General features: G+C 49.3%; 9 protein-coding genes across 9 annotated transcripts; 5 read left to right on the top strand and 4 right to left on the bottom strand.

The window, feature by feature from the left end:
* Nucleotides 1–172: 172 nt before the first annotated feature.
* Nucleotides 173–2,091, bottom strand: N7519_000070 (uncharacterized protein; the record flags this gene model as incomplete). The annotated part of the gene is given in 8 exon segments (XM_057286850.1): nt 173–240; nt 292–397; nt 446–876; nt 888–1,270; nt 1,321–1,539; nt 1,593–1,675; nt 1,729–1,865; nt 1,914–2,091. 8 exon segments carry the CDS (start codon nt 2,089–2,091, stop codon nt 173–175), a joined length of 1,605 nt encoding a protein of 534 aa, XP_057152933.1.
* Nucleotides 2,092–2,468: 377 nt separating this feature from the next.
* Nucleotides 2,469–4,570, bottom strand: N7519_000071 (putative glucan 1,4-alpha-glucosidase; the record flags this gene model as incomplete). The annotated part of the gene is made up of 5 exons (XM_057286851.1): nt 2,469–3,116; nt 3,170–3,807; nt 3,858–3,954; nt 4,001–4,287; nt 4,339–4,570. 5 exons carry the CDS (start codon nt 4,568–4,570, stop codon nt 2,469–2,471), a joined length of 1,902 nt encoding a protein of 633 aa, XP_057152934.1.
* A 1,092-nt stretch (nt 4,571–5,662) lies between these two features.
* Nucleotides 5,663–7,933, top strand: N7519_000072 (putative alpha-amylase; the record flags this gene model as incomplete). The annotated part of the gene is made up of 9 exons (XM_057286852.1): nt 5,663–5,821; nt 5,877–5,915; nt 5,966–6,081; nt 6,133–6,241; nt 6,290–6,518; nt 6,563–6,725; nt 6,774–6,920; nt 6,975–7,215; nt 7,265–7,933. 9 exons carry the CDS (start codon nt 5,663–5,665, stop codon nt 7,931–7,933), a joined length of 1,872 nt encoding a protein of 623 aa, XP_057152935.1.
* Nucleotides 7,934–8,159: 226 nt separating this feature from the next.
* On the bottom strand, nt 8,160–9,863 carry N7519_000073 (putative extracellular lipase; the record flags this gene model as incomplete). Its single annotated transcript, XM_057286853.1, has 1 exon — nt 8,160–9,863. One exon carries the CDS (start codon nt 9,861–9,863, stop codon nt 8,160–8,162), a length of 1,704 nt encoding a protein of 567 aa, XP_057152936.1.
* Nucleotides 9,864–14,238: 4,375 nt separating this feature from the next.
* Nucleotides 14,239–16,305, top strand: N7519_000074 (uncharacterized protein; the record flags this gene model as incomplete). The annotated part of the gene is made up of 7 exons (XM_057286854.1): nt 14,239–14,533; nt 14,588–14,722; nt 14,779–14,981; nt 15,047–15,246; nt 15,291–15,368; nt 15,423–15,577; nt 15,629–16,305. The coding sequence occupies 7 exons, from the start codon at nt 14,239–14,241 to the stop codon at nt 16,303–16,305; spliced, it is 1,743 nt and encodes a 580-aa protein (XP_057152937.1).
* Nucleotides 16,306–17,849: 1,544 nt separating this feature from the next.
* On the top strand, nt 17,850–18,429 carry N7519_000075 (uncharacterized protein; the record flags this gene model as incomplete). The annotated part of the gene is made up of 2 exons (XM_057286855.1): nt 17,850–17,914; nt 18,252–18,429. The coding sequence occupies 2 exons, from the start codon at nt 17,850–17,852 to the stop codon at nt 18,427–18,429; spliced, it is 243 nt and encodes an 80-aa protein (XP_057152938.1).
* A 1,548-nt stretch (nt 18,430–19,977) lies between these two features.
* Nucleotides 19,978–21,017, top strand: N7519_000076 (lipase family protein; the record flags this gene model as incomplete). Its single annotated transcript, XM_057286856.1, has 3 exons — nt 19,978–20,065; nt 20,123–20,616; nt 20,676–21,017. The coding sequence occupies 3 exons, from the start codon at nt 19,978–19,980 to the stop codon at nt 21,015–21,017; spliced, it is 924 nt and encodes a 307-aa protein (XP_057152939.1).
* Nucleotides 21,018–21,221: 204 nt separating this feature from the next.
* On the bottom strand, nt 21,222–22,724 carry N7519_000077 (flavin-containing monooxygenase; the record flags this gene model as incomplete). The annotated part of the gene is made up of 1 exon (XM_057286857.1): nt 21,222–22,724. The coding sequence occupies one exon, from the start codon at nt 22,722–22,724 to the stop codon at nt 21,222–21,224; it is 1,503 nt and encodes a 500-aa protein (XP_057152940.1).
* Nucleotides 22,725–23,305: 581 nt separating this feature from the next.
* On the top strand, nt 23,306–24,457 carry N7519_000078 (lipase/thioesterase family protein; the record flags this gene model as incomplete). The annotated part of the gene is made up of 2 exons (XM_057286858.1): nt 23,306–23,669; nt 23,733–24,457. The coding sequence occupies 2 exons, from the start codon at nt 23,306–23,308 to the stop codon at nt 24,455–24,457; spliced, it is 1,089 nt and encodes a 362-aa protein (XP_057152941.1).
* Between the last annotated feature and the right edge of the window lie 153 nt (nt 24,458–24,610).

Below are 24,610 nucleotides of genomic sequence, written 5' to 3' on the forward strand. Positions count from 1 at the left end.
AGCTATACTAACGATCAATGCAAACAAATGCAGACCACCGACCTCCTCGCTAAGCGAAGCAAATAAAGAGAAAGCAAAACGAGCAAATGATTCGGCATGTGAGATCAGATCGTGACATCTCCAGTAATGCAAAGTAAAGCAAAGGGAGGGGAACACTTCCGATTGATAGAGTCTAGATTTGATGGCGCACAATAAACAAGCCGCTGAATGATGCTAAAATCGAACAAGCAAGAGAAACAACTATAGCGCGTCAGTGGGAGATACTCGATATAATACAACCTATCGACTCACGATACGTATGCTTAAGTCCCGAGACATAACAAGTCACCACAATCTCCCGCAGATGGCCACTTAGGTGTGCGATATAATTCGTATCACCCATGGCACGTTGAATAACCTGAAGCATTTAGCACCCCATCAAATATGCTCACCAGAAGCTACTTACCTTCTCAGAGCCCGGCCCATGGAGATTTAACCTCAGCTGGCGCTGGAACTCCATCCCCAGAACAGAATTGGACGTAGTCACACCAGCAGTCATGGAGAATCCAACAATAAGCATATATCCCGCCGTCGCCATGGCGATTTCCTCGGCCGGTAGCATAGCAGACATGGCAATGAATGATGATGCTGATGCAATTCCCGTGCCAATCCCACCAGGGAGAATAAACAGGGACTCCCAGAAGCCACTGTGTCCATCCCAGCGGAGGTAAAGAAGGAGATAGGAAATACCAGCAACCAGGCCGGCGAGAACCAGAAGGACTTTGAATTGACCTGTGCGCCGGATGAATATGCCCGCTAGTAATCCGCCGAGGGTATTTCCTACCACTGCTGGAATGAGATGCACGCCCGCAGCTGTCGTCGATGCGCGCTGTGTTACTTGGAAATACAGGGGACGGAGAACATCATTCCCAGCTGTGCGGCGATCTGGAGTGCGCCGATGATGTATGCCATTGACACGTTTGTGCGCCGGAGAATGCGGAGGTTGAAGATGGGTTCGCGGGCAACGTAGGCTTCCACGAGTACGAAGGCGACCAGGAGTGATGCTCCATTGGTTGCTAGGAGGACGGTCCACCATGAGCTCCATGGGAAGGACTTCCCGCCTTGATCGAGGAGAGTGGTCATCGCGACAATGGATGAGCCTAGCAGTGCTGTTCCGAGGAAATCGACTTTGGCGAGCTTGTTTTCCTTGGAGTGTGGTTTCTCGACCTTCAACTTCAAAATCACAAGAACTGCAGCCAGAGCGAGGAACGGGGCTTGTAGGATGAACAACCTGGAATGTGGTTAGAGTGTAGATGCAGCTGTCAGGTAATTGAAACTCACCATCTCCATCCGATCGTATCGCTCAGCCAACCACCTAGCGGGCCTCCAAGACTGCGTCCAAGTGTCATGGCGATATTCACATACGCTCTCCAAGTAGCGACCTCGCGCTTAGGTACGATATCTGTGATGATAATGGAGCTGATCGTCATGATTCCCGCACCGCCCATACCGCTGATCGCACGACCAAGAATTACCACCCACATATGGATTCCGAGGCCACTATATGAGGGGTCAGGATTGTATCTCAACTGCTGGACCAGGTATCTGCCTACCTCATTATACATCCCACGGCGAATAACAAATATGAGAGCAGCAACATTGGTTTCCGACCGTAGGTATCACTTAATTTTCCATACTGGATGAAGATTAGACCGTTGAATGTCTACGGCACGGGTTGTGCTCACTCACCATTGGTTGCGCAGCACAAAGACCTAACGTATAACCCGTTGAGAGCCAACTAGCATCGCGTAACCTGTTGAATTCGGAGGAGATGCGGCCTGCCGCCGCCATGACAAGTGTCGCATCGGCATTGGAAATGAATTCGCCTATATTCGATTAGATCTCCAGTCTTGGTTTATTGCCAATTCTCGTACCGAGCAGAAGCACCGCAATAATTGTCCCAACACCTGTCAACGCCTTATGCTTAGGCTCTGTGTCAGATTGCGGGAGTAATGGACTCTCTTCGTCTTGGGTATGGCTATTCGCATTGATACTCTGTGTCTCAGTGGTACCTGGAGGCACCGGCTCAACGTCGCTTTCTATGTGGGCCATGTTGCGAATTGTAGAGTGTCAAACTAGAGAGAGAATGGTCTTGAGAGGGGAATTCAGTAATAAATATCATCCAAGTCCTTCCAAATCGTGTGCTCATTCAAGTTGTAAAGCACGCAATGATATAGTTCCCAATTGGGTTTAGCTTTCGGAAGTCCGGAGATACCGTATGTTCCTCTCCAGGGCTCTACTTGTATAACTTGTAAGTCTCTACATAGGTTGAAAATATTAGAATATGTATAAAAGAGTACTCATACTCAATTCAAGGTACTCAAGATGGGAAAGGAAGCAAGATAGATTGAATTTGCACGGTTATAGTTGTAAGACTAATACTCAAAAAACCCTTCATTGCCATGTCGCTATTCCACGTAGGTACGCTACTACCTCCATGTATCACTGATGGTGACAGCAGTAGTACCACACGTGGCAGGAACGGTATACGACTGGTTGGGGTCACTCTCCCACTTGATAGTGCCATCGCTCGCCACCTGGATGTACTTGTAGCTGAAGCTAGTACCCACTGGAAGTGTCACAGTCACAAACCACAGATGATTTCTCGTGGTGTATTTGGAAGCGCTCAATGCAATAGCACTGCTCGGCGACCACGAGCCAAGTTGAGAGATAGATCCAGCAAGTTTGATGTTCTGGCCATATTCAGTAGTAGCGATCACATTGAATGTCACTGCAACAGCGGTCGGAGTGGTGCATGATGTTGTTGTCGTGGTGGTCTTCGATGTAGTGGTAGTCGTCTTGGTGGTAGTCACACTGCCAGATCCACTAGTCAAAGTGGTAGGCCAAGCGGTGTTTGTTGCGCTGCTGTAAGTACCAATGGCCGAAGTATATTGGCACTGCCCAGGGACACTGCTGGCAGATGTCTCACCCCATGGTGCAGGGACTATGGCATTTCGACGCTCGTTGGCAGTAAGTAGGGCTGCGTAGGACCAAGTCAAGTCACGAGCTGACAGCTGCGAGCCATCTGACTTGGAGAATTGCTCGGACAAGGAGCCACTTGATGCAGCGTATTTTTCCTGACATACTTGTTAGTCGGGGTAGTCGATCATCGACAGTAAGTGCAACATACCACGATGCTAACATATCCATCCGCATATTCCTTTACAGCGGCCACGATCGAGGAGTATGTATCACTGGATGAGGAGTAGGTGCCGGTCGCAGCAGAGCTGTACAGGTCCTTGAAGAAGCTCAATGAGACAGAGGTAATGGTCAAAGAACCAATACGGTCCCATGTGTAGATAGCATCGTACAACTGCTCAGCTGCAGCCAAAGTGCACAGGTACCAAGGGTTACCATTGTAGTAGGAGTCCTCTGGGTATCGACCAACAGAAACAGCCTTACCCGCGGCGATACCAGAGTTAACGGAGTAGATCGATCGGAACGAGTCAGTCACAACTTTGTGGTTTGCGAGTGCTCGTGCTGAGCAAGGCTGGAATGTGGTGTCATCGCATCCTGCCTCTGGGTCGAATGTGTGAATGCTGCCGAGCAGGGTATTGGCATCTTTCCCAGAGCGGCCACCACCAAAGTTGGCCAGAATGTAAGATCCAGTCCAGAAGGACTGTAGGAAGCACAGAACCTGTGGAGCCTGGGAGTCACAGTACGAACATGAGGAACCCACTTGGCTCGCGAAAGTGCTTCCCTCCACCAAAGCGCGGTGCTGAGCCGCGATGGTGAAAAATGATGAGCCAGAAACTTCTTCCCAGAGATCTACAGAGTATTAGCAACATGCACAATAATCAGGTCTGAGGTATACTAACCAAATCCGGTCTGATTCCAGTACTGGGATACATAGGAGAGATCATTGCGCACGACAGGCCAGACAATGTCGGTCGCATAGGTGGTGTACCCATTGTCCTAGACGGGTTAGCAATGCAAAGGGAAACACGTTCTAAATTCATACAATAAGCCATTGGCCAAATGAGATCAAGGCAGTGGCTCGCAAGGCTGGTCCATCACGCTGAGGGCGACCCCAAGAGCCAGTGAAAGCTGTCTCATCGGCGTTGAACTTGGGCTCTCCCAATCCACCGCCGCCGGAAAGGCCTCCAGATGGATTTGACACCGTCTGTATATAGGCCTGCGAGCTGATGTATTCTTCGATAACCTCCAACAAAGCGCTGTCGCCGTTCCTGAACATGTCGACCAGATTTTTGAACACCAGCGCCGAGTCACGAGTCCAAGTATAATAGTCTGTAGCTTCGGTTAGTTCACACTTCAACAAATAACTGTAAAATAGCTTACAGTCAGGGTCGGAGGTACTCGGGCTGGCGAGTACAACGCCCGGCTTTGCATTGGCAGCATGGGCACCAGCCGATCCGATGTTGTCCAAGATACCCTGTCTTGCCACCACAGTCTCAGACGCCAACCAGGTATCCAAACTACCTGTCGCACGAGGAGCCAATATCTGTGGCGCAGCCACAACGGCATGGCCAAAAGTAAGCGCCCAAAGCGCAGTCCAAAAACGAGGGGCCATCACAGAGTCAGAAGGTGAGTTGGGTTGGTATCATCGTGGGGGGCAGAACTTGGCTTTTATATGGGTGCAGGTGAGGGGAGTTAAGCCACGTGAAAGTTCATTCGAGAGAACTGAGGCATATTAATGCACATGTGTGGGACTTGCATAGAACTTGCATGAAAGGCGCAGTATTGCAGTATTGTAATGAGCTCGGGTGTCTGCGGAGAAATGCGCTAGGAAAAGATCGACATTCTTCTGCTGCATCACAGTTAGCTTGGAATTTAGTTCCAGCGCTAGTCAAGGGCTTCATTTCAGATTCTGCAAGTATCAGGTCCATCATTACTCTCTTCAGCAGGCGGATCGAATATCTCCCGAGACACATGGGAGGTCTTATTGTCCGATCGTTGATCTCCATGCCAATCGCTTCGATCGACCAAAAGTTGCATCAAGCATTAACTGCCTCAAGCAGATGCCGAGTCTTCATCTCCGATATTTAATCCCGTTGAATCTCCGCCCCTGTCATCCCCACCGTTTAATCTGGGGTGGTGGCTGATGTCCACCAATTAGCCGGTTAAATTATCCCCATCGTCAGCACGCTAGACCTGCCTTGGAATTAGCGCTTTGGTGAGAAATGTCTTGGATGTGAGTCTGATACCACGTTCCTTGTCTTCCATGTTGTTCTGGAGGTGTGAAACTATAAACAATGCCACAGATGGACTAATCTCCGGAGAGATGACCCTCTTCAAGACTGGTGCAGTGCCTAGGATCGCTAGTATCCCAAAAAACTTCGGGGCTGCCTTCATTTCCAGAGAATTATCCGCTTTCTCCTCGGTGTTTTGACTCGATATCGCGGTCTAGCGGAGCAGACTTCAAGAAATTGGGGAATTTCTCGTCTGGTTCATTTAACCGATTGGATTAGGAGTACGCAAAGCTGATATGGGTGTATATTGCCGTGACCAGAACTCCATCTTGTGCTGACCGGATGTCATGATAGTAGTTCGTGGCATGCAAGTCGCAGGTATAAATTGGGTTCAGCTGCTGCCCCCGGTGATGTCTCTCTAAGAACGAAACCTCACCAACGCATCAAGTTCCGATTTATTCATGGCTGCAAACATGAAGAAGGTTATATTCACAGCAACCATACTGCTATGGCACATGGTTATGGGCCTGACTCCTGCGGAATGGCGCAGTCAGTCAATCTACTTCCTGTTGACGGATCGCTTCGGACGCACCGACAACTCGGTCACTGCCAACTGTAACGTTAATGACAGAGTATGCGCCATTGCCTGTCCTGAAACCTCAGTTTATACACTAATTACCGTGCTAGACCTATTGTGGTGGCACATGGCAGGGTATTATCAACCAAGTATGCATCGGATCCTCCATTCAGAATCCATATACTGACTTGGATACCAGTTGGATTATATCCAGGGAATGGGCTTTACGGCCATTTGGATTACTCCGGTGACAAAGCAGCTCCCGCAAGACACCGGCTATGGGATGGCCTACCATGGGTACTGGCAGCAAGACATGTAAGGTTATTGGACGGTTGATGTTGGGATTCTGCTCACCAACATCACTAGATACGATGTCAATGAACACCATGGTACGTCCGATGACCTCTTGGCACTTTCAAAGGCACTGCACGCTCGAGGAATGTATCTCATGGTTGATGTTGTGACAAACCATATGGTATGTTATCTTGAATAATGGGATAGAACCTTTCTAACAAATCAATAGGGCTACCCTGGGGCTGGAAACACGGTGGATTACAGTGTTTTCACTCCCTTCAGCTCTTCATCCTACTTCCACCCCTATTGTTTGATCAGTAACTACAATGACCAGTCCAATGTCGAGAATTGTTGGCTTGGTGACACCACTGTGTCGCTGCCAGATCTGGACACAACCCAGAACTCGGTGCAGACCATCTGGAACAATTGGATTGCTGATTTGGTGACTAAATACTCCAGTAAGTCTAATGGTTTACCATAGAATCCGACCTAACATTGTCAGTTGATGGATTGCGCATCGATACCGCGAAGCATGTCCAGAAGTCTTTCTGGCCTGGCTTTAATGATGCAGCAGGTGTCTATGCTGTCGGGGAGATCTTTGACGGAAATCCAGCTTACACCTGTGACTATCAAAACTATATGGACGGTGTCTTGAATTATCCCATGTGAGAATGGCTGCCACCCTGTTCCCCAGAGAGAAATTAACTGTCTAGCTATTACCCACTCCTACGTGCATTCCAATCCTCCAGTGGCAGCATCAGCGACTTGTATAACATGATCGGTACTGTGGCCTCTTCATGTGCCGATTCAACCCTCCTGGGCAATTTCATCGAGAATCACGACAATCCACGTTTCCCAAGGTAAGACATTCGAAGTTTTCCGAGCTATCCGACACTAACGACGCTTTGTTATAGCTACACAAGCGACTACTCACAGGCCAAGAACGTGATCTCCTTCCTCTTTTTGTCGGATGGAATACCCATTGTATATGCCGGTCAGGAGCAACATTATAGTGGTGGGCACGACCCAGCCAACCGCGAAGCCGTCTGGCTGTCAGGGTACTCTACCACGGCAGAGTTATACCAACATATTGCGACTACGAACAAGATCCGGAAAGCCGCAGTCGCAGCAGACTCCAGCTATATCATGTCCAAGGTACGTATTTTCAACTCTGTGCTAGTGAAAAAGACTAACAGGTTAAAAGAATGTCCCCTTCTATCAAGACAGCCATACATTAGCTATGAAGAAGGGATCGGGAAGCTCGCCAGTCATTACCGTGCTTTCCAACGCCGGGTCATCTGGATCCTCGTACACATTGTATTTGGGTGGGAGCGGATATTCATCCGGCACCAAGCTGATGGAGATGCACACCTGCACATCTATCACCGTGGATTCCAGCGGTAAAATTGCCGTTCCAATGGCATCTGGGTTGCCACGAGTTCTCATTCCCGCATCATCCGTGAGCAACAGCGGACTGTGCGGCTCATCTGTTCCCAGTGCCACAGCGACTCAAACCGCTACGGCAACCACCACAGGGGCAGCCTGCACCCAAGCCACTGCCCTGCCGGTCCTATTCAAGGAGCTTGTGACTACTGTCTATGGTCAGGATATCTATGTCTCTGGTTCAATCAGCCAACTTGGTAACTGGGACACGAGTAAAGCGATCGCGCTATCTTCAAGCAGCTACACTTCTTCCAATCCCTTGTGGCAGACGACTATCACACTCCCCGTCGGAACAACCTTCCAGTATAAATTCCTCAAGAAGACGACTGGATTTTCAACTGTGACCTGGGAAAGTGATCCTAATCGATCTTATACGGTACCGACTGGGTGTACTGGAGCTACAGCCACTGTAGCGGCAAGCTGGAAGTGATCTGGGAGTTAGTTGCTGATATCAGATCCTGCTTGGAGATGGGTTCGACTATGCCTGGAATTTGCGAATGGCACTGACAACTACCTACATTTTCATGAGCGCAACTCCGCAGATTGAATCCAGACCAAATACAAGAACATAGTGCTGTCTAAGCTATATATCGTGACACTTCATTTACATAAACGTAAGTCGTGAAGCTACCAATCATGAACATCTGCATCCCCACTCAGATATAGAACGCAGCAGGATCCGCCATGATCTGGTTATAGCTATCCTGACGGAAGTTATCCGGCAAGAGGCCACCACGGTGGATGGAAAATTCCATCAGCGACTGATTATTAGTCCATTGTGGCCAATCCATATAATCCCAAGCCCTTGCATTGGGGTCTTGCTCATACACAAATGACAAGTAGTATGAGTGTATGGCTTTGGATCCGTAGTTTTGCAGGATACCATGGAACACCTGCAAAACATCGGACCCATGGAAGGTTCCTAGGAAAGGAAGGCCATGGTCGTAGGTTGAGAGGTAAGACCAGGAAGGAACATCGGGCTTCACTTTCTGGGCGTAGTTCAGGAAGGCCCGGCGTGTAAGGGTGAAAGATAAATCACCCAGGATGGCCGCCAGTCGTTTATATTGCGGGTACCAGTTGTTAAGGGATCCCGTGCGGAAGGGTGAGCCATCTTCTTTAATATCTTGATAAGTGGCGACGAAAGTTTCAAGCTGCTGTCGCGAGGCGTCGAAGAAATATAGATCCTGTAGATAGTCGACGATGTCATCGGTTGTGGTCAAATTGCTTTGGTATAGAGCAAAGATAGTGCCCTCATCCTCTTGGTCCCCGATGATGAATGGCACCGAGGCATATTTGCCTTGGATGACGAGTTGGTCCGGTGATTGAGTTAAGATCGTGCCATCCGGACGAGGCAGATATGACTCGGCGACCGAATTGTAACCCAAAATGCCCGGGACTGAGTTGGCAGCGTTCAGGAATTTGGTATAATCCAGCTCGCGTAGACATGCGAGGGTGTCACTGACACCACTGCAGCCAGCGTTCTTCACAACAGTATCATATACAGCCTGGCCTTTCGTGCCATCGACGGTATTTGCAGGCACAATGCTACCGGAGTTCATTATGGCACTGCGAAAAAGCGGTACACCGTTGTAAATATTGTCACCGTCATACATGGCCATCTGGTCAAACACCGAGATAGCGCCAGCAGACTCACCCCAAATGGTGACCTTGGCCGGATCGCCTCCAAATGCAGCGATGTTGTCGGCGACCCATTGCAGAGCAAGACGCTGGTCCCGAAGTCCGAGATTGGCGGAGCCATCTTTCCGGATCTCTGCGCCCGGCATAAAACCAAACCCTCCGAGACGATAGTTCATAGCCACAAAGATGACTGGCATACCCAGTTTCACAGAGCTTTTCACAATGTGTGATCCATCATAGCTTGTGGTAGCACCTTGTTCAAAGCCACCACCGAAGATCCAGACCAGCACCGGTAGCTTTGCATCTGCCTGGGTTCCGGAAGGACGACATACATCGAGAGTCAAACAGTCCTCGCCAGCATTGGTGATCTCCTGGAAAAGTGGGACATTGATGAGCTTCGCAATGATAGAGCTAGGGAAGTCTCTTTCGTCTGTGCTAAAACTGAATTGCGGGCAGGACCTCGCAGCGGAAGTAGCCTGGATGGTTCCAAGGGATGTTTGGATTGGTCGAGGTGGTTTCAACCGAAGGGAGCCAGTCGGAGGCAGTGCGAACGGGATGCCGTTGAATTCATCGATCTTATTGAGACCCGTGGAGCCAACAACAGTGGTCTCAGGTTTGGAGATGATAACAGTTGGGTTGGCTGTAGGTGCTCTCCTTTGCGCCGGAACGGCCCAGACTAGAGGCAAAGCAAACAACGAGATCAGTTTCAAGATAGAAGGCATTATGCGCCTTTCTTTGAACTCGGCAGGAGGCAATTTAACGCACCAGTAATCGTATTTCAGTGAACCCTTGGCCCGCAATCCTCTTGTGGAGTGGGCAACCAAGGGATAAATATAGAATGTCAGTCTCCCCATTGCTGATCCCCCGAGCGAATTTGGATGGACAGGTTTCATAATTCCATACCTCAAGCAAGACGAGCATCTGTCTATCCTATTGAATTCCGCTATCCTTTCGGCTTTGGTACTCGTCATGTCCTGCTGACAATTGAGGTGTAGTGAAGAAAGCATAGCCGCAAATCAAAGGAGCAGATCAGCCGGTGCACTGATTATGCGGTAATAATGCAGTGCATAGCTAGCTTTTCCATATATATCGTGTATGGCATCTTGCATAGGGCGTAGCGATGCGACAGTGTTTGGATATCGCAATCCACCGAGAAGGTTCGCGAGTTGCCGAGAGGAATGCACGTCGGACAAAGAATGCTCCGGCAAACTGAGTCGATTTTGCTGACGCAAGGGGCGCATAGCGTATATTTAGCCGTTTTCCACGATGACAAAGAGTCAAGGGTGCTTTGCGAGGAGTAACTCTGCTTTTCTCGGCAAATGGGCAACGTGACATAGAGTCAGATCTCACTGAGCGGACTCCATGGTTGGGTTTCGCCTTCTTGAGTGCTTTTATATCAGCGAATCTTCTTCGTATGAGAGGTGCAAACAGGCGGTCGCGGTCCATGCAGAGGAAACCCCTTTATCTGTATCGCTCTAACTGTCAAAAAGTAAGATGACTCGACATGCAGCCAGGCTTGCATATGGTCAACGTTAAATAAAGTGACTTGTCACTCAAGTTCACCGTAAACGCTCGCATGCTAGATATTAACCTCACCAGGCTTCTACGTGATATGAGAAGTGTGACCCTGCTCACATGAAAGTTTCCATCCTAACACTCGCGTCACGGCGACAATGTGTTTGCGTGACTGATGTTTCTGGCACATCATTACCGTGTTGACCAATGCCAAGTCACCTGAAGAATTGGCAAAACACAGCAGCCTTCAGCGCCGATGGCAATTGAACTGCCTTGGAATACATCGAATCCATCGTTGTCATGCAATCCCCTTTCGACCAACTTCTTTGCTTGCCATAACGTTTGAAAGGGTTCTCGCAGCCAAGACGAGCTGATCACATAAGATGATGCCCTTGGCTGGGCCGATCGGTGCAATCTTGGGTGTGATCGATCAGGATTTCTTTCACGGCATGCAAATATCGGCGCGATCGGGGTGGAATCAGGCTAGGGACCTTGAACAGATTGATTTAGCTCCATTCTATCAAGACGCGATACTAGCGTCGGCAGCGGTGTGATCTGGAATAAAAGCCCCTGGCCTAGTCGTTTCTCGGATTGATCAGATCACTTCTGAGAGACCTAACGGCCGGTCAGCGCGATCTGGGCAGAATCAGTGATGGGACGTTGGCCACGCCGATAGGGGTTCCCTCCAAGGTTCTGATAAGTCCATTTCGGTACGGTCGGGTGACATGTGGCCGCGACGGGACCAGCTTGATCGCTCTTTCCAAGAAACTAAGCTATCGGCATGGTCGGGTGGAAATGGACTCAATATCTTCGTCAAGCTAGGCCAAGATGACCAAGGTCGCGCGCTAGCAGTCTAGACCCCACCCCGACCGGACTGCTAGACCAGTGCAAAATCTCTCGGAGGGAATTTGGATGGATATAGCCAGATACCTGTCAGGTCTCACAGCCAAGCCCGAGCAAGGAAAGCTTCTCAGAGGAAATTTAACCAAAGTCACTAGCCCAGTCCCACCTGCACCTCAAATCACAAGGACAGACCTGCACCCCATGAAAGGGACCCGATCTTTCACTAAGACTTTGTCCAAGCCCGCACGGACAGAGTGTCAGTCCATTTTAGAAGGAAGTCAGGCCGATCTGCAAGAAAATTTGGAAGGGATCGTCGGTGCGGTCTGGGAGGGGACGATTATGACGGTCTTGGCAAGGTCAATCCAGCTTCGAGTAACATTCGTGAGAGGGCTATCGAGGCGAACTGGTATCAGATCGGGGTCTGGATCTTGATCTGTTCGATCTGAATTCCTTCTGAGGACTGCATCCTTGTACATGTGTCGGTGTATTTTGAGGTAGTATCGGGCCATTGTGCTGGCTGAGAGCATTTTGTCAGGAACTTCATGATGGAGCCTGTATGAGGCAATGTGAGATCTGCCGCTATGGCACCCCTCGGATGATCCCTCAACGAAGCAGCAGCACCAAAGATGGAGAGATGGAGAAGAAATTGTGTTGCTGGGGTTCTTGAGGGGAGCTTCCTCGTTCGTTTCGCAGACGTGGTTGATTGTCGCACCTTCAAGTTTAGCATTGAGGAAGGAGTGAAAACTGAGACTCTGGAGACAGTGAGATGGATTTACATCAAAAACAAAGAACCATGTGTGAATCCTGATAAATTGAAATATATCGCAATTGAAGGATAGTGTCTATGGAGTTGCCTTCTTTCACACCGGCCAACTTGGCTTAATCTACTCCGTACTGCCCCTCCATATGACTGGACAATTTCGAAATGCCCTCTGTTCCGTTCGTCCAATGCCCCGAGGCTGGAGTCTTAAAGGAGTGTGGGGTGGCGGGATTGCGCAATGGCCACTTCAACGCCATACGGACCTTTGGATTCCGGTGTCATTTTGCGCGCTATATGTATCTTGTTGGATAAGTCTTGGTAGTGTTGTCGGCAATGGGGAAACTTGGAAAGACGCGATAAAGTGGGATTAGCAGTCAGAAGATGATTGGCAGATGCTTTCCGGGCATTACTAAACGCAGACTTGCTCGCGCTCCCTTCAATCTTGATATGTGGAGCCTGCATAGATTTACATATAATCTGACAATGCAAGAATGCAGACATGCACGGTCACGCGATGGGATGGATATCGACCCAAAACAAGGCTAAGCCAATTCGGCTACTGGCAGCTCAGCAGTTATCGTCCAATCAAACGGTCAATTGGACATGCAAGGATATGGAGGTCAATGCAGAGCAAGTGGGCAAGGTTGTCTGGAATGTGGAGTCGTGAGAAGCGGTGAACATCTGCCAAATCTGGGGTTAATGAGTCTTGAGCGCGCCAAAGTGAAAGTGAGCAAATCGGCGAGATTGATGAATCTCCAATGGTGCATGAATCACCCGTGAAGGTCGAGCGCATCACTCCATTCCTGCCAGCCCATCGAGGGACACAGTGGATGAGGTGAGATCGGGTGGTCGACGTTCACATCAAACACGTGGGTTCCCACAGATGATAAACTGGGTATCCACCAAGACTCGAACGATAGCGGATACAATCAGTACGCGGTGATAGAGACGTGCGATGTGATCTGTGGAATATCGGACGATATATTGTAATCGGAAGCGGGAAGAGCAAATGGGAGGCTGAATCGCGTGAGACCAACAGGGGCCAATAGCCTCCAACAAGAACACATTCAGCTTGATACGGAGTAGTCATGAGGTTCAAAGGATTCCCGGGACCCCGACGGTCCAAGAAGTCGTCCCGAAACATTTTGTAAAAGGAGTCGGATAATTTGGATGACAACATCACATGGGGCCAATCACACCATCGATGGATGTCTCATTTCCATAAGTGGCAATTTCACCTTGAGCCTAATCAGAAAAGCCCCGCATCTTCGACCAGGTTTTAAGTTGCCTGTGATTGGGTCCCGGGCCATGTGTGAGATATCAAAGTCAGCTATCTCACCTCGGTTATCAGACATGCTTTGATGTGATAGGCTGGATGAGATGGCCAAGAGACAAGGTTACAATGGAAGTTACCAGCCAAGCCTCACGACGCGGGGAGAAACTCGGCCAAACCGTGGGCCAAGATATGCCAAGACGCGCTAATCCGACACTAAGTAACACCAAGTGGATACCAGGCCCAGGGGTTTAAGCCCACAATAGCTCATTGATTGGTTGATCCAAATTCAGACGTCCATTAGCCTCTCGGGATATCTTTTACTTTCCAACAAAGCGCGACTTCCAAGGTTTGCTTATCGACGGGGGAAAGTGATCACGGCCGGATGTGGCCGAAGCTCACCATTGGACTCCCCCAACACACTTCCCAAGGTCAATCTCGTAAAAGCACTAAGACGCAGGGTCTTTGCCGGCTATTGACGGTTTTTGCCAAGTCCGCCGTACGCCATCCGCCACGTCCCAATCCAGACAATGCCCCGGGATTCTGGAATGAGAGAAGCGAGACTCTTGGAGACACTAAACAGGTACGCTAATCACGCCATGGATCATATAATTGCTTCACCTCGCCCTCCCACAAGTTTTCTTTTCCTTTTTCTTTCCTGCTGTGTGTTTCATCTCTCACATCTCTGGATCCCAGAACCGCCACTATGAATGCCAGTGATCCTGCCGAAGTGAGTGAGATTGCCAAATCCAAGGCAATCTCCCACGACATCAGTGCCGATGAGAAAGTCCCAGTGGTTGATGACCTGACCATCGACAATGCCCCTCCCGTGAGAGAAGTCTCAATCGAAGGAGACGACTATGCTTTGGAAAAGACCACTCCTACAGATGAGGAACTGGCCACTTTGCGTCGTGTTGCGGGTAAGCTGCCCGCAGCAGCATACAGTGTTGCCTTTGTGGAACTGTGCGAGCGTTTTTCGTACTACGGTACCACTGCTGTTTGTATGAACTATCAATCTTTTGGGGGAGGGAGAACACATGACTAACCTGACTTAGTCGTCAACTTCATTCAGCGACCTTTACCCGATCAATCCACCACCGGTGCCCTTGTTCCAGGTGTCTCTGACTGGAGCAATGAATCGCCTGGAGCTCTAGGTATGGGCCAACAGGCCTCTACCGGATTGACATTGTGTAAGTGACCAGCTCTCGAAGGGTCGGCGCACTGCTAACATGCCTCACTTGCTCAGTTAACTCTTTCTGGTCCTACATCATGCCCCTCTTTGGTGCCATAGTTGCTGATCAATATTGGGGTCGTTACCGCACCATCATGTCCGCAATTGCCTGTGCACTCGTTGGACACGTCATTCTCATCGTTTCCGCCATTCCCCAGGTTATTGAAAATCAAAAAGGAGCCGCTGCATGCTTCTCTATCGGTCTTGTCATTATGGGTGTAGGAACTGGTGGTTTCAAGTCCAACATCTCCCCCTCATTGCTGAACAATATACCGACGACAAGCCTTATGTCACAACACTTGCTAGCGGCGAGCGTGTCATCGTTGACCCAGCTGCCACGGTTGCTCGCATCTACCTGTACTTCTACATGATGATCAACATTGGTTCCTTTGTGGGTCAGGTCGCAATGGTCTACGCCGAGCGATACGTTGGTTTCTGGCTCTCTTATCTTCTGCCCACCGCCATGTTCTGTCTCTGCCTGCGGTATTGCTCGTGTTCAAGAAGAACTACATCCTCACTCCTCCTAGTGGATCGATCTACGGCAAGGCTTTGAAGGTGTGGGGTTTGGCGCTGAAGGGCAACTGGAGTCTAAACCCCGTGCGATGGTAAGCTACATCCTGTCAACGAGTGTTGTTGCACCTACTAACCTTGACTTGTAGGTTCCAAAAATCTGATAAGGATATTTGGGCCGCCGCCAAGCCCAGCCACTTCGGGGACAACAAACCCGCCTGGATGGACTTCGATGATGCCTGGGTGGATGAAGTTCGACGAGGACTGATGGCCTGCAGAGTGTTCTTGTGGTACCCCCTTTACTGTATGTGGACAATTTCCATCTGCTGCCTTCGCACTATCTGACCATCCCTAGGGCTCGCCTACAACCAGATGTTGAACAACCTGACATCTCAAGCGGCCACCATGAAACTTGGAGGTGTTCCCAACGACATCATCAACAACCTCAACCCCATTTCACTGATCATCTTCATTCCCATCTTCGACCACATCATTTACCCTGGTATTCGCAAGATGGGTTTCCACTTCACCCCTTTGAAGCGTATCACGGCCGGTTTCATTATGGCCGCCCTCAGTATGGTCGTTGCCGCGGTCACCCAACACTACATCTACAAGCTGGGACCTTGCGGCAGCAATGCCAACTACTGCATAGAGGAGGAGCAGAAATACACCAATATCTCCGTTTGGGTTCAGGCCCTAACCTACATCATGGGTGGTATTTCCGAGATCCTTGCATCTGTGACTTCCCTTGAGTATGCCTACACCAAGGCCCCGAAGAACATGCGCTCCCTCGTGCAGGCTGTGGCGCTGTTGATGAACGCCTTCTCGTCTGCCATTGGTCAGGCTTTCATTGGTCTGGCTAAAGACCCTCTGTTGGTTTGGAACTACACGGTGGTTGCTATCCTTGCCTTCGTGGGCGGTGTTGGATTCTGGGCCACCAATTACAAGTTGGACGCAGAGGAAGATGCCATGAACATGTTGCCAGACAGCCACTTCACTCCCCATGCGGCTGTGGATGAGGAGCGGAAGTGAAAAGATGATCTACTCTTTTTTTTTCGTATCGAACGAGATATGCCAGGATGAAGTAATGGTGCATGTGGATGGTTTGGGGTTAATACCCCGGTATGATCTACTAAAGCTGAACATATCTAAGCATAGCTTTAAGACCATGGATACCCATTGAAATGATATTTCATTTAATCAATTGTGTTCTTTCGTATGCAGCCCAAGAGCTGAGGTCTTTGCCCTCAGATTCCCAGTCCGGGCTCTTCACGACTTCTAGTTGTAAAATAGTACTAGTCACAAGACTAGTCTCGGGGAGAAACGTATGGTATTCTTCGAGTAGAGAATAATTCTTGCTAAGTTCAAGTCCAAAGGGAAGCACTTTCATACTACATCATCCCCGGATCGTGCATGCAACGCAGCTAGTCTCCGACTTTTCGGCATATGTAGTACTAATGATCACCTCGTCGTTGGGAAGCTATAATTTCATGCATGTTGAAAGCAATGGAGGTTATCTCTGGAATGTGTGCTTGTCAATGAGATATAGAGGGGGTTATGTGATGCAGTTTCTTTCTTTGTTTATCCCAAAAGGATATTTTTCCTAACCTCTGTCTCTCTTCAGCATCTTGTATTTGCATTTCTGCATATATACCCTTCTACATTCCTGTCCTTGCACCAGTGGTATTGTCCCTCCCTGTTTCTCAGTCTTTACTATTATTACGTGATTCAATCTACTGCAGTCATTCACGATGCCGCCGGCGAGGATTTTCGCTAATGGAGCGAGGCAGGCAGTCTTTCGGGCAACACGGAGCACCTAAATAACCATAACCAATGGGGCTACGGGTAAAAAATCAGAATGGAGGAGTACTTGCTGTTCCAGGAGAGATGGCCATACGAAGATAAACTCGACCCCAGCTCCCGTAAGACCCCTACGCTTGGCTAAGCCCCTCAAAAGACATATAAATGACTACAAGGTTTCCTCCCTTTCGATGCCTACAGCCAACAAGTGGCCAATCAGGACGGAGTCTGAAAATACGACCCAAAGGCCGTCAATCAGGGCCACCGTCTATATGCCGCTGGCTCAAACAGAAATTGCTCGAAGAAAGGGTTGAAGAGGCTTTTTGAGGAGCAGACTGTCAACCTGGGTCTACTGGCATTTCTTACGTCTCTTGGGGCAAAGTACCCGTCAATCAAAGCCCGCTGGATGCCGCATCAAAAGCCGGCTTTCAGTTTCCTATACAGCTTTCGATGCTACTGGCCACAACCTTGCAGAAGAGGGATTGCTTCGGAATCCTGCTCAGAATTCTCTCGCTTTTCTCTCACTTTCACCTCATCATGATCCCACTCATATCTGTGTGCTTTGCGCTTGTACTAGATACTGTCGCCATCCAAAGGTGTCAAGCTTCCTCCTTCAGAAGCTTATGCCGAGCAAGAAGATCCCCGTCTCGATAACCAGATTTCAGAGAGGGTCTGCCAGATTCGGAACATCACGAAACCCCGGCCACCACAGGGACCTAGCCGCACTCCAACCGGTACGGGATACTCAGCTTCAGATGCTCAATATTTATATAGAGATGTCCTCTCAGTCAGCCGGGACGCAATTCCGACAATCCCCCTACATGGTCCTAGCTCTCAGTCTGTGGGTGCGGCAGGTAGCAGCCCTGTGCCCACTCAGAGCTCAGCACTCAGCAGCGATCCTGGACCTACAAGCCTGCTGACAATTCTGACAGCTGCAGCGGATGCAGAATGGGCCATACCCTGCACTGTGCTGCCTGGCTAAAAACAAACGGGATGCTAACATCGAAGCAGCCAGTACCACAGTTACAGTGGTTTTCATCCCGCTGATCCAAAGCATTGTCTCGGGGATAATCGCATCACTGCTGACTGATAGTGTGATCGCCTGCCGGTGGGATTCCCCTTTACTTGCTCAACCGGCCTATGTTGGGAATACTAACAATGTACTCTATAATATATAGTTATCTGTTTATCGCCGTGGGAAGTTTTGGTGAAGTTTACTTGAACTGGTTGAAAAGCAAGCGTCTTGCTCGCTTGCCTAAGGACGGGTTCTTGCGCATGACCCGATACTGCCCATGGTCGTTGAAGAGGGTGATGTCCGCCTGGACAGATGGCATCAAAGGATGGAGAACATACTGAGATTCCTGGTGAAAAAGAGAGAGGGAGGCGTATCTGCCTACCTGGTCTCAGATGAGAAGTCATTCTGCCATGGATTTATCCAGCCCATAGGAAAGCATTCGGCTGAATAGATTCCGGATATCTTCAATGATATAATCCCAGAATCTACGAGGGCAATCCTAGAATATTCCACTCTGACGCCAGAAGACATAATGGCCTTGCCAAGCGCTGATCACTCGGTGTCTGATCCAAGCGTGTAAGCGCGCCTGACATTCAAATTCTCAACCATTGTTCTGGCTATGATGATTGCGATTGACAGTTGTTGGGCGGGCATGTGTACATTTCCAGAGAATTACGAAATGCAGTCTAAATGGCAGGGGTGTTGTTCATTTTAACATGATCGCATATTGTGACAACAGCTAGTCTTGATCGCAATATAGTTTGTTAACAAAGGCCTGGATGAAGAGATTAGCAAGTCGTTGCTTGTCTCTTTCCAAATCGTATCGACGTAAGAACTTGCAGTCCGAGAAGCCAGGTGGAGGATATGAGTTTGCGACAGTTGTGTAGAAGAAGAAAGGGTCAAACAATGGCTAGTTACCTAGAAAGTCTCAAGGATTCCGTGTCTCCGTTCCAATATTACCACTAGGACAATACAGGGACTTGAGGACCTTCCCCTCAGCTGAAAAGAGCAGAAAAAGCAATGAGTGGCGATCATGCTACCTTAACAACAGGGCTCAGCTGAAGGCTCGGCTCGGCCCGGGGATGTAAATCTTCACTACATCCATGGATTAATCGAGGACCTACGTACGAGAAGGAGAACAATTTGTCTTTGCCATGCCGGAGACCGTCGGGGATCAAAATTATATCGTATATCCATGGATGACTCCACCTGGTGAATATGTTGTATATTTGTACTATTGAGATCTAAGGTGGATGTTCAGCTAAAATATTCGATCTATCAGTTGTGTACGGAGACATTAGCGTACAATCTGCGGACCACATCACGGTGAGACATATGATCTTGGCCATATGATGATCGCTATAGGAGTCTTGCATGTAAATCTTAACCCATCGGGGCATAATCCCCGTTCAGCCTTGACCAATCCACTTTAAACCCACCTGTAAGACTCCTCCGACGAATATGCAACACGCCAGCTGAAGAACATTTACAAATATTGAGACCATGCATTTCACCCAAGATGTTATGTTCGAAGGCAAGAAATAAGTAGTAGAAAGGAAAGGAAAGAGGGGTATGCGCCTATGATATTGGATATATTGGATTGCGGTCTTTTCATTAGCCCTAATTGATTTGCTCCGCTAAACTCGAGTTATCCTCCGGATGAAAGGTTAGCGCTGATATACCCAGCTGGCTATACAGTAGTCACGGTGCATCGTACCTACCTGGGATTAAGTCCTGCAGCTATTACCCCTCCTGTCTTGGACAAAATTCCATAGGTGGGTTATCATTTGATGGGAAAGACTATAAATATGGGCTAGGGACCTTTGCAATTCTTTATACAAAGTATCATTAGTATCATTCAACCCTATATATCATTAGCGTCATCCAGTATGGCTGGGTCAATGATTTGTCGAGTGCTTGCGGTACTATCACTCGGCATGATAGTCAATGCATCCCCAGTCCAACCAGCTCGCCGGGGTGAGTTTCACTATACAACAAAGCACAATATCCAATCTAACAATAGAAATATACCAGCAATCTCAAGTGAACTATTGGAACGATTCACTCTTTTCTCCCAATTCGCCGCCCTATCGGCCTGCGACCAAAACATCAACCACACGGGCCAAACTCTGACCTGCGACTACGGCGCCTGCCCGCTCGTAGCAGCCGACAACACGACAGTAATTAATACATTCCACATCGATCACGGCCCGACAGGCTACATCGCCTTGGACCACACGCGGGAACTGATCGTCCTAGCATTCCGCGGAACGGTATCCAAAAGCGACGGCGACACAGATCTCGATATCGCCCTCACCCCGATTGACGAGGTGTGCACCGGATGTAGGGCCCATCATGGGTTCTGGGTTTACTGGAGCGCCGTAGCGAGCCAGGCAACATCTCAGCTTCGCGATGCAACCAGCGCGTATCCGGGATATAGGTTGAGCGTTGTCGGACACAGTCTGGGCGGGGGTATTTCGGCGCTAGCAGGGACGGTTCTTCGAACACAGGGGTTCGATCTGGATATTGTGAGTCAATGTTCAAAACAAGAAATCAGTGTAGGTTCCAGCTAACATGTTATCACTAGTGGACATTTGGAGGCCCCAAACCAGGAAACATGAAACTGGCCGAATTCATCACCTACCAGCAAGTGTCCAACAGCATCTACCGAGCCACGCATACGACAGACCCTATCCCGAAAGTGCCGATCAATCTGCCTTTCTTGGACTGGAGTCAGCCTTCGCCTGAATACTGGATTACTCAGGAGACTGGAGTCCAGGTCACCACTGATGGGGTGAAGTATGTTGAAGGAATTAATAGCAAGGAGGGGAATGCTGGTTCGGATGGGGATTTGAGGTGGCCGAATCCTGAACATGGGTGGTATTTTGGGAATATGAGTGCGTGCGCGACTCCGATAGATGCATCATAGGCATTAGCTGATACTTGTGATGGCGCGAGGGATATTCTCCATGTTGTTTACTTCGGTGACAACCTGTGTATCATTCAAGACCGAAGAAGAATGCACAGTTGAAGAATAGGAATGAATATATTGTTACTGAGTCGCAAACGTCATATTTACATTGAGTTGGACGACCCCCAAATCATGGGGTGGTATATCATAAACATGCATCCATCAGGACAGCTTAGGGCGCAGACGCAGATTCGGCCCTTGCACGAATTCTAGTCCGGTGTCAATATCACCGCTCTGAGCGAACTTCAAGTCCTTCATGTAGTGATCACGCGGCTGCCAGGGACCACGATCAGCAGCCTTGGGTAATGTGCGCTGAGCAACCGACACATAAGTCGACTGGAGGTTCAAGAGAGGACGATCCTGGAGTGTAGCAGCATCCTTCTCCTTTAGACGGGGAATAGCAGCGACCAACTTCCGGGACTCAAGCTTCTTGAGCAAACGGCAGATAAACTGCGCCGTCGCATCCGAACCGAGAGTCCACGAGGCATTGGTATACCCGATAACGAAAGAGGCATTAGGCAGATCCTGGAGCATGACTCCATTCCATAGATACTTATCACCTATGTCAAGCTTGGTCCCGTCCACAGACAGAGTAGAGCCGCCTGCAATCTGCAGGCGTAAGCCAGTAGCAGTAATAATAATATCTGCGTCAAGCTCCTCGCCCGAATTCAAGAGAATACCATTCTTCGTAACCTCGCGAATTGTATCGGTCTTGACATCCGCCTTGCCCTGTCGGAGACTGCGGAACAGATCCCCATCGGGACAGACACACAATCGCTGGTCCCAGGGGTTATACCTGGGCTTGAAATGTGGGTCGTAGGGGATATGGTTGGGCAATTGCTTGCGCACATTCAACTTGAGGAGCCAGCGGGAGAAATTCGGGAAGCGCTGGCAGAAGAGGAAGAAGATGCGGGTAGTGTAGATCCAGATCATGCGCTGCAACTTGCAATACACTGAATTGGGGAGGAGGTAGGAGAGCCAGCGACTGGCTGAGCGGTTCGGAACGGAGAGGATGTAGGTTGGGCTGCGCTGGAGCATTGTGACACGGGCGGCATGGTCGGCGAGATTGGGGAGGAGAGTGATGGCGGTCGCGCCGGATCCGATGATCACGACCTTCTTGTCCTTGTACTGGAGGTTCTCGGGCCAGAACTGTGGGTGGACGATCTGGCCCTGGAAGGCGTCCAGGCCGGGGATGTCGGCCTTCAGGGGATCGTTGTAATTGTAGTAGCCCGTGCCGAAGATGACGTAGCGGGCGGTGTAGATCTGTTCGGAGTCATTGTGGTTGACGGAGAGCGACCAGGTATTTTCATCGGAGGACCAATCTGCGGACGACAGACGATGGTTGTAGAGAATGTGCTTGTCGATGCCGTATTTGGCCGCAGTATCACGCACGTATTGCTTGATAGCAGAGCCCTCGGCGATGGGGTTATCGCGGGACCAGGGGTTGAATTGAAAACCAAAAGTGAAAAGATCAGAATCGGAACGGATGCCAGGGTATTTGAAGAGATCCCAGGTGCCACCTAGATCAGTGCGAGCTTCCAAGATGGTGTAGGTGTAGCCGGGAAGTTGGTCTTGGACGCGGTAGGCGGCATTGATCCCGGAGATACCTGCACCGACGATGATGATATCAAAGTGGTTTTCATTTATTCCATTGAGTCCGTTCATGATGGATACATGTGTGGAAATTTTCAATTAAACGAACAATTGAGGTTTATCTAGTTTATTTAAAAAGACTTCACATGCCTCGGTTTCACGACACCTTTGATCGGCAGATCGACATTTGGGGTAAACAGCACGTCCAACATAGAACCTTAAAAATCTGCACGGGGAGATCGGGGAGATGCAGATGTAGGGGATTAGTACGATACTATACCATAGTATACTATAAGTACATCATAGATGTATTTATAGTCAGTGTATAAAAGTAACCAAGTTACACGGATCTCCGATCAATCCGGTTGGTTTAATATCAGATCTATAGAGATAGAGATCTATATAGATATAGTCCTATAGCCTCACATATAAGGATATAGACATGTAAAATGTAGAAATAGAGATCTAACTATGGACTACTTCATACAAATGTCAAAGATATGGCCGAGGAATTCCCCAGCCTCGGCACCTTCCTAATCGGGATAGCCATGCGAAGGATCGTCGCTTTCACACTTCGGCGGGCTACAATATACTACTCCGTACATACAATATACTTGTCATGGCCTCACTGGAATCATTGTGAAAGTCTAGTCATGTCTATTACCAAAATAACCAAAGTAACCAAAGTGAAGCTCTCCTTAAAGGAGAAACTCGACTTCCTCCCAGCTGTGGCCTCCATCGTCATCGCCTACATCTATGCCCTCCTCACTGGTCTTCGACGCAGCGAGCGCCAAGCCAAGTCTTTGTCCCTTCATTTGGGATATGCGGTGTTCCGCAAGGCAACCGCGCGGTTGACCACGACTCAGATGCAGTACATTTTACCGCCATCCCACAAGATCTATGAGCAACACTCCAAGAAGACCGGCAGACTCCCCGAGTCCGTGGATTTGGGCGACGGAGCATTGGGTCACTGGGTGGGCGATCGAAATGCCGACAACGTGTTGGTCTGGTTCCACGGTATGTATACAACAAAGAAAGAACCTCCAATTCCTATTCAATCGGATACTAACCATCATTCAGGGGGTGGCTTCGGACTACCCGCTAACATGGGCTATTTCAAATTCTACGCTCAGCTGCTACGTGACCTCAAAGCATCAGGTAAAAGTGTCGCGGTCTTTAGTCTGACCTACACCCTGGCGCCAATTGCAGTCTACCCGACTCAACTCCGCCAGGCCGTGAATTGTCTGCGATATATCCTCTCGCAGCCAAACCGCGACCCGTCCACGGTTTTCCTGGGTGGCGACTCTGCAGGCGGGAATCTGGTTGGTGGAGTACTCTCTCACCTGGCCCACCCACACGCAGAGATCGATCCCCTGCCGCTGCACAGCAACCTGGGCGGAGCAGTAATGATCGCACCATGGACACTACTTGAGAAAGACTTCCCAGGAATAGAGATCTACCACGGTGGCGATATCATCACGACGGCAGTTGCGGGACCGTGGTCGGCAGCCTATATTGGTGGGGGCAAGCGGGACTATTACACTGATCTATCGACTGCACCGGCGGATTGGTTTACGACGTTCCCGGTGAACTCAGTGTTGATTACCGCAGGCGGGAATGAGATCATGCTGCCTCTGATCCAAGACTTTGCGGCGAAGTTCAAGGAGGGCTTTGAGAATGTGGAGTTCTTTGTTGGGCATCGTGAGTGTCATGTGGCGCCGATATATCATTTGGAGTTGGGGAATGCCACGAAGACAGAGCAGGGGAAGAAGGTAGAGGCCGTTTTGGCCGAATTGATGGTGTGATTGTATATAACATTGTACATACATGGATTGAGTACATATTCTACAGTGGCCAAATAATCCAAGGGGCGTTAGCTTTAGCAGAAATATCCAAGCCATAGAGGTCCGATACTATACGAACTATGCTATTAAAAAAGGAAATACACATCGGCTATT

This window comes from Penicillium mononematosum, assembly GCF_028829835.1.
Source record: "Penicillium mononematosum strain IBT 11891 chromosome Unknown utg000001l:1.0-4488741.0:1.0-4491989.0, whole genome shotgun sequence".
NCBI classification, from domain to species: Eukaryota; Fungi; Ascomycota; class Eurotiomycetes; order Eurotiales; family Aspergillaceae; genus Penicillium; species Penicillium mononematosum.